This window comes from Sceloporus undulatus, chromosome 6 (assembly GCF_019175285.1).
Source record: "Sceloporus undulatus isolate JIND9_A2432 ecotype Alabama chromosome 6, SceUnd_v1.1, whole genome shotgun sequence".
Classification (NCBI taxonomy): domain Eukaryota; kingdom Metazoa; phylum Chordata; class Lepidosauria; order Squamata; family Phrynosomatidae; genus Sceloporus; species Sceloporus undulatus.
In genome coordinates this window covers 3,093,313-3,108,423 of record NC_056527.1, presented here as the reverse complement: position 1 = coordinate 3,108,423, position 15,111 = coordinate 3,093,313, and the positions used below count along the sequence as shown (strand labels likewise).

The window sequence follows — 15,111 nt, the reverse complement described above, 5'->3', positions numbered from 1 at the left end:
CCAGGATTCTGTAGGATGGAGCCACGGCAGTTAAAGTGGTGTCAAACTGCATTATTTCTACAATGTAGATGCACTCCAAGTGAGGTTGCATCTACATTGCAGAATTAATGCAGTTTGACACCACTTTAACTGCCATGACTCAAGTGCTTTGGAATTCTGGGATTTGTAGTTATGTGAGATATTTATACTTCCTGTCCAAGAACTCTGGTGCCCACACCAACCTCCAAATCCCAAAAGCCCATAGCAGTGAGCCATGGAAGTTAAAGTGGTGTCAGACTGCTTTATTTCAGTAATGTGGCAGCAGCCCTTGTCTCTCATTTTTGATAGACCAGAATCTGGAGAGAATGGGAGGCCAAAGTCACAAGCTCTTACATTTTAATATACTATTATACTATTAATATTATTGCAGGGAACACTGCATGAAGCTAATGAATTTGTTATAAGTCAAAACGTCTAGGCATCAGTTGCCTCCTGCAAAGTAAGCAGCCATTCTCCGGTCCTTACTACATAACCCATTCCACAGTTTTTGTGGCATTTTATGGAACAAAATGCCCTTTGTAAACTTCACAGCGTCAGCCTGTTCTTTTGGAAGAACATCCCTAGCCCCAGGATACAGAAATAACAGAGATACAAGCCTTTTTAAGTTAGAACAGGCAAAGAGATTTTTTGTTTCCCTTTCAATATCCATGCAAAATCAGTGTAATATACAGCTTTAACTGTCATGGCTCCATCCTATGGATTTCTAACATCTGTAATCTGGTGGGGAGCATCTCAAATTCTCTTGTGCATTTCCTGTCACATCATGTGGGACTTCTAAATCCCTCCCCAAAAGGCAAGCCCCAGGAATCCATAGGCTGGAGCCATGACAGTTAAGAATGGTGCGAAACTGCTCTAACTATGCAGTGTGGATAGTTTCTGCTCCAAGGATGTTTTCATCCCATTTAGACATCTGGGAAGGAAGAAGCAAGAATAAAATGGGACAGAAAACAAATGGGACAGGAAAAAAAGCACTTGTTGGAAAAACTCCTCACTTGGGAGTTTAGCTTTTGGAGTCCCAGTATCCTGGCCCCCGTCTGTGTCCCCTCCCCACACAAGACCCATGAGTTGCAAAAGATGACCAAATATCTAGAAAGCCAGTGCTCAGAATTACACGGTCTTGCAGCAGAGCTCAAGAACGTTATGTTTTGTGGGACTTTTTGTAATCCCCCAAAAGTAACTTTCCCCCCAAACTCTATGCCAGTGATTCCCAAACTCTGGTCCTCCAGGTGTTTTGGACTTCAACTCCTTGAAGCCTCAGCCATCTTGGCCAATATTCTGGGAACCAAAGTCCAGAACACCTGGAAGGCTAGGGGTTTTTGGGGGGGGAGGACTGCTTTATGCTATCACTGATGGTTCTAAACAAGACCAAGAATTGGGAAGCCCTTCTTCCAACGCTGTGCACCCGGTTCCTCCTCCACTATGCGTGGTACCACATTGGGACTTACATACCGAGCCTTCCTTTTCTTCCCCCTTTCCTTCTCTCTTTCCCTCCTTCTTCTTCTCCTCCTCTTCCTTCGGATGCTGGTGTCGCTCTTTTTCCCGGGAACAGTTTAGAAGAGGGTGGCCCAGGGACGGGGATTTCTTTCAGGCACTTCAAGAGGCCATGGAGAGGGCTAGTGGCTGGACTCCACTCTGTGGTGGGAATGGAGGAGAGAATAGCTTTAACAACGATAATAACAATAATAACAATAATAATAATTCTTACCCACCTCTCACCATGGATCAAGGCAGGAAACAACAGCAAATCAACAGTGCAAAACATCAATTAAAAAACATTAATTAAAATAAGCAACTGTTTAAACTGTTTTAAAACAGTCCACATTTAAATTTCAACATCTAAATTCACAATTTAAAAATCATCTGGATAAGTCTGCCAGAAGAGATTGGCTTTCCATGTTGTTTTAAATTCGGACAGCATACTATATTCAGCTGTTGAATCTCTTCTGGCAGGTTATGCCACAGTTTTGGGGTGGCTGAAGAAAATGTTCTCTGGCTGACAGATGCCAACCTAAATCCTGACTGACCGGAGCAAATGTCCGCTAGAAGACAGCTGGGAAGGGAGAGATCCCTTTCCATGTTTCCTTTAAAGCCAGCCAAAGGAAGGATCCAAGCCTTGTCTGATTGAGGACTCAGTCTGGACTCTGCCTTACCCTCTGGATACGGGGCCCAGATGCCCAGATCCATCCTGGGCTCTGCACCACTGTGAGAGGAGCCACTATTCAACAAGCAGGGCTGGAGATATTGCTCTTCCTCTTCCTCCTCTTCTGGGGGTCCTTTCAGGGCTGAAAAGGGGATGTCCTCTCCCTCATCTCCAGCCTCCAGTTTAACTGTGGCACAGAAATTAAAGGATATAGCCATGTTAGTCTGGAAAATCAGTATGCACAGGGATCTTGCAGCACCTTTGAGACCAACTGAAAGAAGGAAGCGGGTAGCATGAGTTTTCGTAGACCTACTTCTTCAGAGATATACTTCTGGAGTGAAGAACCCAGAGGCAGACCTACATAGTCATTTGCATCTGAGAACTTCAATTCAAATTCAAAACCTATGGGTATGGAGATGATTTGGCAAAGGCAGTTTTCACAATGGTCATCGGGGGACATAGGCAGCCAGATCGCTGCAGCATTCAGCAGGAGAACAGATAATCATATGAATGAGTATATTGCAATGTAGTGTGGGAAAAAGAAAAGGATGCGATGAACAGATCAAGGGCACTTTCATGAGGATGGGGACTATATAGCCTGTGTACTGTGCGAAAAGTGTGTAGTGTGCCAGGAAGCCACTATCTCTGTTCAACCCATTGCTGATGAACTGTAGTCTGTGGATAAATTCCAGTTCTGCTGTTTCTCTTTCCAATCTTCATCTGTAGTTCTTTTGTTCAAGGACTGCTGTCTTGAGGTCTGAGATAGAATTTCCAGGGAGACTGAAGTGTTCTGCAACTGTGTGTTGTTATTATTATTATTAACCTTTATTTATAAAGCGCTGTAAATTTACACAGCGCTGTACATACAATCTTTTTAATTGGACGGATCCCTGGCCTCAGGCTTACAATCTAAAAAGACACGACACAAAGGGAGTGGGGGTGGGGAGGGGGCATCTCTAGTAGGATACAGTGGTACCCCGGGATACGAATTGATCGCGTTATGAAATTTCCGGGATACGAAAAAGTACCATTGGAAAAAACTGTTCCGGGATACGAAGGTTTTTTCGGGTTACGAATTTTTTTTCGGCGCGAAATTCAAACGCGCGGCTTGCCAGCGCTAACGGAAAGCCCTTTTCGGCTTGCGAAATGCATCGGGTTACGAACGCCGCGGCGGAACGAATTAATTTCGTAACCCGAGGGAGCACTGTAATACATATAAAATACATAGCAATACAGGAAATGATTCAATAAAACAGGGAAGAATGTTTGATTTATGTTCCTAATGTTTGATTTATGTCCATTTATCCTCTGGCACAGAGACTGGTCTCTTTGCCCAGTGTAGAGTGCTGAAGGGCATGGCTGACATAGTATGGCATAAATCACATTGGAGGATGAGCCTGTGAAAGTTCCTCTAATATTGAAGTGATGTCAATAGGGCCTGTGATGACATTCCCTGAATACAGGTGTGGGCAGAGTTGGTATCTAGTTTGTGGCAATCCCATTCAATACTGCCAGGTCAGCCAGCCAGAAAAAGAGCAATCTTACCTTTCATGCCCAAGGCACTGGTCTCCTCAGCTCTCCTCTCTTGGCCAGTGGGTCCAGAGATGTTGGCAGAGTTACTGGATTGAAGTGGGGGACTGTTCTTTTCCCGCTTGACTTTTACTAAAGAAACCCCCAAAAGAAACATAATGTGTCTCAATAAGCAACTGAGTGGGATGATGAATCTGCTTCAGGGTTTAGTCTGAAACACACAAGAGCTATCCAAGGTGCTGAACACTTGCACCTAAAATAGAACATCCACAATGTATACATTCATACACACATTAATGAATAAACACATTCATAATATATTTAGGGAAAACATGCCCCTTTTTAGGGTTCAGGACTGAAGGCTTGAGTGAAAGGAAGACAGCTGTTTGATGGTCTAGATGTCAGCATTAAAGCTGAGCAGTCCAGCATCAAAGCTACCCAAAGGATGTACACAGAACTGTTAGAGAGGGAAATACGCTTTGCATTATTCTTGGTTTTCTTCAGACAAATTTGGAAAAGTGGCTTTTTGGACTCTATGGCTGGCTGGTGGATTCTGGGCACTGTGGTCCAAAAAGGTCACTTTCTGAGCTTTGCCCAGTGGTAGGATTTGGATACTTAAGACCTATCCTGTACAGAAACCCAGAGACAAGGGAAAATGCTGCATCTTACCTCTTGCAAGGGGGAAGTCACCCTTCACTTGTGGTGCATTTATTCTCCCGCTTCCTTCTGTCTGGAAAAGATTGCCTCTTGGAGTAAGAGGAGGACCAGCTCCTTTCCTCCGTGGACTATGGGCAAGTGGCCCCTCTTCCATTGCTTCAGTTTTAACTAGATAAAGAAATGAACAATCAGGACCATTAGGGAGAAATTAAAATGCAGGCACTCCTCTATATCCATGGATTTTCTATTGCGGATTCAACTGTGCATGGCACGAAAATATTCAAAAAATATATAAATTCCAAACAGCAAACCTTGATTTTGTCATTTAATATAATGGACACCATTTCACTATGCCATTTGTATTTACTGCAACTTGATCATCCATGGATGCTGGTATTCATGAGGGGTCTTGGAAATAAACTCCAGTGGATCCCAAGGGCCCACTGTAATAACATTCACAATAAATGAGAGCTTTGTGAAGCACTGAGGAATTGAGTAGGAATTTATTAGGGCATACAAGCTCCTACATTTTCTTGCCTCATCTATTTTACATGGTTCTGAAATATGCCAGCATCTCAGAAACCTATGGAGTGATCTTGAACCAGTCACATTCTCTCAATAAATGCTGCCAATGAAAATCAGCATGGTTGCAGTGTTGAACTAGGTCTTTAGGAGCCTAGGGTTTAAATCGTCTCATTACAGCCATGGAAACCCACTGGATAACCTTGGGCAAGTCACACCCTCTCAACCTCAGAGGAAAGTAAGGACAAGCCTCTTCTCAATGAATCTTGAAATGGAAACCAGTGTAGTACATTAGTCGGAGTGTTACACTAAGGGTGCATCTACACTGTAGAAATAATGCACTTTGACATTACTTTAAGTGCTGTGGCTCCATCCTACAGAACCTTGGGATTTGTAGTTTTACAAGGTCTTTTGCATTCTCTGCCTATGAGTGCTGGTGCCTTACCAAATCCCAGGATTCTGTAGGATGGCACCATGGCATCTAAAGTGATATCAAACTGCACTGATTTCTACAGTGTAGATGCACACTAGGAGTCCTGGAGACCAGAGTTCAAATACCAGTTCATCAGCCACAGAAACACATTGGGTGACTTTGGATATGTCACACACTCTCAGCTTCAAAGGAAGGCAAGGCAAATCTCCTCTGAAGAAATCTTACCAAGAAAACCCTATAAGAGGTTAACCATAAATTGAAATCAATTTGAAGGTGCATAAAAACAACAACAACAAAGACCCTTTTAATCAATGGGATTTGGCTATGTTTTGACTGCTCATTCAACAGTTGAGTCTATGGGTCTACTCAGTTTGGAACTAACTTATAGGATTCAGTCCCAAGTGTCTAAGAAAGTTGCACAACTGTCCCTTGCTGGTGGAAGAAGTGCATGCGGTCTTGTGCTCATGTGCCATACAAAAATAGAAGTGCTACAAGGAAGAGCCAATGTGGCATAGTGGTTTGAGTGTTGAATTACAACTCTGGAGACCAGTGTTCAATTCCCAGCTCAGCCATGAAACCCAATGGTTGACTTTGGGCAAGTCACGTGCTCTGAGCCTCAGGGGAAGACAATGGCAAGTCTCTTCTGAACAAATCCTGCCAAGAAAACCCCATGATAGGTTCACTTTAGGGTTTCCATAAGTTGGGAACAACTTGAAGGCGCACCCCAACAACAAACTACAAGGAACCCTATGACATCTGTGGCCGCTGCAGATGCAAAATACAAGCCAAGGTAGAAAGAAATGAGCTACCAAAACCCCTAATTTCAGAAATGGTTGTTGCACCCAAAACTCACCTTGGATGGGTGGCGATCCACCACTCCCCACATCCCTTCTTCTGTGTCCAAGGGTTTCTTGACAGCCACCAAGAGGAGGTTTACGGGGTGGTTGTTGGGGCTGGTGGACAATGAGTTCCTTCAGGCACTTCAGGAGACCATGGAGGGGCTTCTCCTCAGCTTTCATCTCTAAATGAAAGGAAGAGTATAGATTAGAGAGAACAGGTTTTCAAGCAGAGACTGGATGGTCATCTGTCAGGGGTGCTTTGATTGTGTGTTCCCGCATGGCCAAAGCGGGTTAGATGGCCTTTGGGGTCTCTTCTGACTCTATCATTCTATGAGATAAACCCAGTAGCTCCTAATAGATTCCACATCAGTGGGATGAGGAATCTGTTTCAGGCACTTTAAAGGCACTATTCAAGTACTCATCCCTATTGCCCAAACAAAAGATGTTAAGAACACTAAGTTCATGAACATAAAGGTCTTGTCTTATATGTCAAAAGCAGACCTGATAGGTATAATTTCAATTATTATCCAAGACTGATAACTTACAGAAACTATCTTTAGCATACTGTTCATGAGTTACACGTTTGAGCTGTAAAATGAGATAGTAGTCTTGGGGAGATAATGTAAAAACCACTATTTTCTGTTTCGAAAATTAGTTTTAAAAAATCCACCCACATAAATAGAGAGGGACTACTGTCTTTAGGCATTATATTTTAGTACCAACTCTACGACTCTATGATTCTATATTCCTACCTCATGATTTTGGGGGGTATTTTTTTCCACATGTGCAGGTTGAGGCTCCCTTATCCCGAATTATGAAATAATTCATGTTCATGTTCATATTCATGTTTAGACCTTGTGACCTTAGGCAGAATTTGTCACATATCCTGGCAGGGGTGAGTTAGAGGGGATTCCACCGCCATCACAGAATCATTTAGATTCAGGGTGGTCCTTTTTTGCAATGCAACATGAACGCAAAGTTGACTTCTGGGGGCATGGAGGGATTTCTCTTTAAAATGAAAATGCTAAAAATGTGGAGGGAGCCAGCATGGTGTGGTGGTTTAAGCACTGGACTAGGATGTTGCAAACCAGGGTTCGAATCCCTGCTCCATCATGCAAACCCACTAGATGACCTTGGGCCAGTTGCACTCTCTCAGCCTCAGAGGAAGGCAACCCTACGCTGAACAAATCTTGCCAAGAAAACTGCACAATAGTGTTGCCTTAGTCGGAAACAACTTAAGGCACACAACAACAATAGTAAAAATGTGGAAGCTGCGCGGGTGGTGAGGGGTCCCTGGTCTCAAAAACTCCCACTAAAAAGATCAGATGTGTTTCTTTGTCCCAGGATTTCGTCCCTAGGTTACAAACCTGGTGCCATGTTCAAAGACACCTGTTCAGAAGCATCTTCCTTATCAGGTCTCATATTCATTGTCTCAGGTCCCTTCAAGTCTTTCGAGGAAGAATTGCCAGACCCAATAACACTGCTGAAAGGGGTGAGCAGGGAAGGGCAGTCCAACTCAGCTTTCTTCTGCAAACTGGGTAACAGCTGATGGCCAGGATCTGCAATGGGTTCTGTGTGGCAAAATAATCAAGGGACAAATCAGTTGAGAGCCTTCATAGGCTTACCATTGGAAAGTTGTGTATTCCTACACGGCAGCAGGGTTGGACTACATGGATTTTGTGGTCCCCTTCCAACTCTGATTCTATGGTTCTAAGTGCAGAAAACTTCAAAAACAACAATAATAGAATTTGGGTCCAAAAGGATGGTCTGTTACATACAGACTTGTGAATTCTAGGTGGGCATCTGAAACGGCCATATTTTGAAATATTTTGCTTACTGCCCAACTTTGCTTGACTGTGTTTTATGTCTTCTTGTTGCAACATTTGCTTTCCAAAAGCTCGGAGAGTCCTGGACTGTGGCAAATCAGAGCCTTTTCTCCACTGATTTTTTACCTTTCGGTGGATGCTCTTCTCCAACTCCAGCTTCTGTTCTGCTTGGCTCTGTGTCTCTGCTTGCACCATTCTCCAGAGAATCATGGCCTCCTGCCCTGTCCTCCTGTTCTCCATCCTCCTCATGAACAGGGAGTCCTCTGAGGAGCGTGTCTGTTTTAAGGAAACAGTGAACAGAAAGTTAGACTATGAATGACCCAAATTCAGGTCTCCTTCACTTACCAAAGACTCTGACAAAGAGGCTCCTTTTTGCAAAGTCTTTTTCTTCCACCTAGATTTTTCCTTTTCAGCAGCACTGGGGAGACAGTGGCTGCATCCACCCTTGGGTTATATTGGTCATCTTATATTAATGTAGGTACCAAGATTACCTTTCCATCCTAGCTATTTGCCCATCCTTTCCCCCTTTCTTTTCCTTCTCTCATTTTGTTTTTCTTCATAAACACACCAAAAATCCAAGAGGGAATTTTAATTAGTTTCCTAGGAAAATGGGTGTAATAATGTGCTACTATAAACTTGTGTCTAACTCACCTGGGCTTCCGACTCACCTGCTGTGCTCTCTGTGCAAGCCTCCGCCTTCATCTCTGATTGGGGGCTCCCATTCTGTACCCCAAACTGACATGGCAGGTTGAGGGGGGCTTCCGTTTCACACTTCAGCAAATGATGGGCCGGGTTCCCTTCTCCAGCAAGATCTGTGTTTGTTGCCACTTCTGGGACAGCAAATAAGCAATGCAAAAATATCCAGTCAGTAAAGGATTGCCCTTAAGGAGGCTTTCTCTTGGGGTTCGTGTTATTTAGTTAAAAAACATGAACATCTAACAATTTTTGATTTTGAAAAACAAGTATTTTTCACACTGTTTAAATAAGGCAGGGACCATTGCAAACTAGGAAAGGTGTGGAATTCCCTCCTCAGGTGGCTAAGCTACTCTCCTTCTCCTAAGCTACTCTTCATCATCATTATTATCATCATCCTTTATTTATATAGCACTATCATCATTATTGTCATCATCAATTTATACAGCGCCATCCATGTACATGGCACTTTACAAGCAACTGCAGAATAAAACATTTAAATACTATTCAATAATACAATAAAAAATTAAATATAATATTAAAATACACTGGGAAAAACCCATGTTACAGACTCCCCTGCCTGCAGATACCAAAATCTGCAAATGCTCAAGTTCCATTGTCCCGAATGGCAGTGCGTGCACATGGCTGTGCTGCCATTAGGGATAGTGTCCATTGTCCCATGGTGGTGTGTGCATGCTGCTGCATTGCCATTGGCGACAATGGAATTTAATGATGGCACAGCCGCGTGCACTGACTAATGGTGGTGCAGCCATGTGCATGCACCGCCATTATGGACAATGCAAACTTGCTGTCCGCAGATGCTTGAATCTGCAGATGGCAAGTCTGAGGGCCAACTGTACACTTCTGCATAGATTAGCCCTGATAGTCCTCTTCTGTGTACGTACCCTGAATCTGAGACTCTATCCATTCCTCCTCTGTGCTGCTGGCAAGTGAATATGGAGGGCTGAGTGGGCCCTGGAGAATGTCAGCCATATTGCCCTGTAGGCCCAGGTGATAGAAGCGCTCCTTTCGCTCTCTGGCTTTCACTACCAGGACAAAGCAAATGTCAAATCAACAATCCTGTGATGACAATGAAGTCCTTTGGACATGTGGATAGATTGTAGGACAGAATCACACAACTGAAAATGTATTTATTCATCTGTGCACCTCAGGAAAAAGACTGAAATGCCAAAAAGTCCATGCAAAAACAAACCAGCCAGGTCCACTAGACTCCCTTCCCTTTCACCTCTCCCTCTCCTTTTTTATACCGTGGGCCATCCCCCTTCACTGGGGTTAGGGGCAGAGGGGCCCTGTGAAAACTGCACATTAAAAATAAACATTTTTAAAAACTGAGCAAACACTTCTCTAGCAATCTCCAGGTCCTCCAGTGCGACTCTGCCATACAGTCGCAGCAGCACTGGGAGACCTGGAGATTCCTTGAGAGGTGTTTGCTCAGTTTTAAAAATGAATTCCACTGGAAGGTGACCAAAGAATTGCACTGGAAGACCTACAAAGGCCTAGAGAAGTGTTCTCTTTAGGAATCTCCAGGTCTTCCAGAGTGACTCTTTGGTTAACTTCCACTGGAAGCTGACCAGTGAATCACATGAAGGACCTACAAATGGCTATAGAAGTGTTCTCTCTAGGAATCGTTAGGTCTTCCACCACGACTCTATGCTCAACTTTCGCCAGAGTGTGACCACAGAATCACACCGGAGGACCTATAAATGCCCTAAGAAGTGTTCTCTCTAGGAATTTCTAGGTCCTCCAGTGCAACTCTATGGTCAACCTGCAGAAGAGTCACAATGTAGAACTTAGTGATTTCTAGAGATAATGTATTGATCAAAACCACGAATAATAACATCTGTAAAAGTCAAAGCCGCACATGTGGAGGGCTTCCTGTCTTGCATGTGTTTATCCCTTACTACCCAGCTACAGTGCTTTGAGACCCCATTTCAACTGCAATGGCCCCATCCTATGCAATGTCAGGATTTGTAGTTCCATGGGGTATTTGTAATCCTCATCCAGAGAACTCTCCAAACTACAAATCCCCAAATTCTACAGGATGTCGCCATGGTAGAAAATAGAAAACAGCCATCCAATCTCTGTTTAAAGATGGAGTTCCTCTGAGACAGTCTATTCCACTGCCAAACAGCTGTTGCAGTAAAAAAGAAAAGAAAAGAAAGGGTTCTTCCTAATATTTGGGTGGAATCTCTTTTCTTTGAATTGCTTGGAATTTGCATCCATTGGTTTGCATTCTAGTTTTCACTGTTACTTTCTTCTTCCTGCTTAACCTGGCTGTTTTTGCTTATCCTTTTCTACCAAGTCAAGCTTCCAGGGATAAGATAACAACATCAATCTATCCTGTTTATTTTATTTTATGCAGTTTATTTTGCAGGTTGTGACGAGATCTAAGAAGCCTACCAGGCTCAAAACATCCCCTCTCTGTCTGCCTCCCAGCAGCAAGCCTCCATTTGATAAATTGCATGACATTTTCCTCTGTCTCTCTCATCACTTCTGTCCTTAATCTCATGAATATTCCACAGCTGTCAAGCATTTCACAGTCGCTTGTCAATGAGCCTGCAAGATTTTTTTGGAGGTGGAGGAATAATCCATCACAAATTCCATAATTGACAGGAAGAAAGAGGGGGGGGCACTCCATGATTCATTTTATCTATTTATTTTTAAGGGAGGAATGAGCTGTGTTAACATAACAGACTTTTTCATAGCCTACAGCTAGGGCTGCATCTGCACTGCAGAATTAATGAAGTCTGACACCGCTTTAACTCCACATCACAAATTCCTTGTATCTGTAGCTTGTTCTAGCACCAGCGCTCTCTCACGGAGAAGGCTAAATAGCTCAAAAAACCACAAATCCCAGAATTCCACAGCATTGAGCTACGGTAGTTAAAGCGGCGTCGAACTGCATAGTGACCCCTTTGCTTTCTGATGGTTCAGTGTGCACAAACTTTGTTTCACACACATAACTATTCTCTTTCTAGTCTTCCCTTGCATTATTTTTTGGTCAAGAATTGCCACTTCTAAGGCCCATGTTGTATGTCCACGAAGACTGACGTGTTCTGCAACTTCCTTATCAAGAATTTCAAAATCCTATATATTCCAAAATCCAACATTGTCTATACGAGTGGCTGAGATAGTGACCTCTTTGCTTTCTGATGGTTCAGTGTGCACAAACTTTGTTTCATGCACAAATTTATTCTCTTTCTTTTGTATTCTTTTTTGGTCAAGAACTGCCACTTCTAAGGGCCATACTGTATATCCAAGGAGGGTGAAATGTTCTCCAACTGCAGATTGACTCTCCCTTATCGAGATTTCCAAAATCCTACATATTACAAAATCCAACATTGTCTATACGAGTGGCTGAAATAGGGACACCTTTCCTTTCTGATGGTTCAGCGTACCAAAACTTTGCTTTGTGAACAAAATTATCTAAAATCTTATGTATAAAATTACCATCAGCCTATGTTTATAGGACATGTTCTTGTTGCTGTTGTTGTTGTGTGCCTTCAAGTCATTTTGACTTATGGCAACCCTAAGGCAAATCTATCATGGGGATTTCTTGGCAAGATTTGTTCCCAGGGGGTTTACCACTGCCTTCCTCTGAAGTTGAGAGAGTGTGACTTGATACAGGGTCACCCAGTATAAGTGTATATAAAACAGAAATTCATTTCATGTTTAAACTTGCGTCTCATCTCCAAGAGATCTCATTATGTACAATGGGTCCTCCGTATCTGCAGGGGTTTCATTCCAGGACCCCCCATGGATACCAACATCTATGGCTGCTCCAGTACCATGAAAAACCATGGTGCCGTCATAAAATGGTGTCCCTTACGTAAAATGTCAAAAGCAAGGTTTGCTTTTGGGAATGTATATACAGTGGTGCCTCGGGTTACGAAATTAATTCGTTCCGCGGCTAATTTCGTAACCCGAAAAACCTTCGTAAGCCGAATTGCCATAGGCGCTAATGGGGAAAAAAGCCGCGGCTCTGCCGCGGCTCCATTTAAAACAGCGCCGGAGTTTTTTCGTAACCCGAAAAAACTTTCGTAACCCGAAACAATAAATCCCTATGGGATTTATTTGTATCCCGAAAAATTCGTAACCTGGGTATTTCGTATCCCGAGGTACCACTGTATATATTTTAAATTATTTTCCAAACCTGGATTAAAAAAAACAATATATGTGACTGTCTATGCAAATATTCCAAAATCTGGAAATAAAATCCAAAACACATTCAGCATTTTAGATCAGGAATGCTCAATGTGGAAATCCTTTCAAGTTCGGACTAAACCCCAGAGTGGACATGGCCCTGGTGATAATGGGAATGTGACCAGAAATGTTAGCAGCATGGCCTGCATACTCACCATCGCCATGCGCCTCAGATTCACTGCCATCATCATCGGAAACAACAATGGGGTCTTGGGGGGCTTTTCCGTGCCCATAGAGAAATTCGGGAATTTCCTTGACCAGTTTCATGAGGGCGCACAGGTGAAAGCTGCTCTGATGCTCACCTGTTTGAGAGAGAGAATGATAAATCTTTAGGCAAAAATCTAGTTGTTAGACCCAACTGGAGCAAACCCATTAAACCAGTGGTTCTCACACGCGGGGGGCATGGGACCCAAGGGGGTCTCAAGAGACCCTGATCTCTCCCCCTCTTCCTCTTCCCAAACCTTTGAATGTGTAAAATTTACACACATGTTGAGTTGAATATCCAATTTCCTTAAACTGTTCTCATTTGAACAATAAAAATAATTTTGTTTCCTTAGTGTGCGTATTTTCCTTCACACATTCATACATATTCCTATTCATATTTTAATGTTTATTTCCTTACAAAACATTAAAATATGAATAGGAAGATTCAAAATAAGAACATGTATGAATGTGCAAATGAAAACGTGCACACTAAATAAACAAAATGTTCTTATTCATATACCATGTTGTGTGGGGTGAAGGGGCATGTAGATGTAAAGGAGGGGTGCCAAGGGTAAAAGGTTTTGAGTACCATCTGTAGGATGGAGCCATGGCAGTTAAAGTGGTGTCAAAGTGCTTTGTTTCTACAATGTAGATGCACTTTATGTTAAAAGAGGGATACCTGCATTTGAAAACTAATCCAGAGGAACCATGGGGAGTCCTACAAGCCCATAAAAGAGCATCTGGGACCAACACTCAACCTGTGGGCTACACTTTGCCCATCACTGATGTACACAATCTTTACCCTTCCTATTCCTTCTTGTTGTGTCTCTTACCATCCCCGTCATTAGTTGGAGTCAGGCACCGGTCCTCTTTGTGATTCATGCCCTCCAAGTCCCATGGTCCTTCCAGATCGTCTGGAAAAGAGGGTCTACCTCCTGAAAGAAAAAGACAACAGCTGGTCAGAAACAATATCAGAAACAGTCCCTCCCAAAACAGGGACATCTCTCTTTAACTCCCCACCAGCCACCACCACAAGAGAGACAGAGTGTGTAGTGGTTTGAGCATCGGGAGACCGGGGTTCAAATCCCGGCTTGGCCATGGAAAGTCACTGGATGATCTTGGGCAAGTCACATTCCCTCAGCCTTGGAGGACAGCAATGGCAAACCCTCTCTGCTAAGAAACCCTGTGATAGGATTCGGCTTAGCGTCACCATAAGTTGGGAATGACTTGAAGGCACACAACAACAACAAACCACCGCCACCCTGGTTTAGAGAGAGTAGGGGACAACGACAGTCTCTCTACTATTTCATATTCTGAGACTTTTTGGCAGTTGAAGCAGCATCAAAGTGCATTAATTCTGCAGTGTAGATGCAGCCTAAAACATAACACGTTTGACTTTATGGCATCACAAGATTCTTTCTTGTACTGACTAGTCCTTCTCAAAGAGACTTGGCCATGTAGAAAAATGCAGCTAGTTAATACAGAAAAGCAAACAGGGCATAGTGCTTTGGATTTGGGATTATGACTCTATAGACCAGGATTTGAATCCTCGCTCAGCCATGGAAACCCACTGAGTGACCTTAGGCAAGTCACACACTCTCAGAATCAGAGGATAGCAATGGCAAACCCCTTTTGAAGAAACTTGCCAAGAAAACCCCATGATAGATTCGCCTTAGGGTCGCTTTAAGTCGGAAACAATTGAAGGCACCCAGCAACAACAACAATATAGGGTTGTTTAAGTGACATGCAAAGCATCCATTTTAAGTCCACTTCAAGCAAAAGGTGGAAAGCAACTCCTTGGTTGCTGTAAATTGCTTTGTTTGGGGAGCATCACAACAAAAATCTTCAACATTTACTGCAGAAAGAGACTCTTACCTCTACATTGGTTTTCTCTATCAGCCCAGCCTAGTTTCTGGTCCTCTGTGGCTCCTTCCAGTTGAGAAATTAAGGAGGAAAACTCCACTGAGGGGACAGAACATCCTGTTCATGGAAGCAAGGTAAGAA

The 15,111-nt window shown here is 43.2% G+C and overlaps 1 protein-coding gene across 1 annotated transcript in view; it reads right to left on the bottom strand.

Annotated features, from left to right (window-relative positions):
* LOC121933469 overlaps positions 1-15,111 on the bottom strand; it is a 43,030-nt gene that overhangs the window by 19,619 nt on the left and 8,300 nt on the right. The window contains exons 3-14 of the mRNA XM_042473248.1: positions 14,983-15,087; positions 13,941-14,042; positions 13,059-13,205; positions 9,585-9,725; positions 8,655-8,816; positions 8,113-8,262; positions 7,528-7,731; positions 6,175-6,342; positions 4,379-4,534; positions 3,725-3,841; positions 2,190-2,366; positions 1,489-1,671 (exon numbers count right to left, since the gene is read on the bottom strand). Of these exons, the coding sequence (XP_042329182.1) occupies positions 1,489-1,671; positions 2,190-2,366; positions 3,725-3,841; positions 4,379-4,534; positions 6,175-6,342; positions 7,528-7,731; positions 8,113-8,262; positions 8,655-8,816; positions 9,585-9,725; positions 13,059-13,205; positions 13,941-14,042; positions 14,983-15,087 (1,812 nt within the window). The remainder of the gene's footprint in view (positions 1-1,488; positions 1,672-2,189; positions 2,367-3,724; positions 3,842-4,378; positions 4,535-6,174; positions 6,343-7,527; positions 7,732-8,112; positions 8,263-8,654; positions 8,817-9,584; positions 9,726-13,058; positions 13,206-13,940; positions 14,043-14,982; positions 15,088-15,111) is intronic.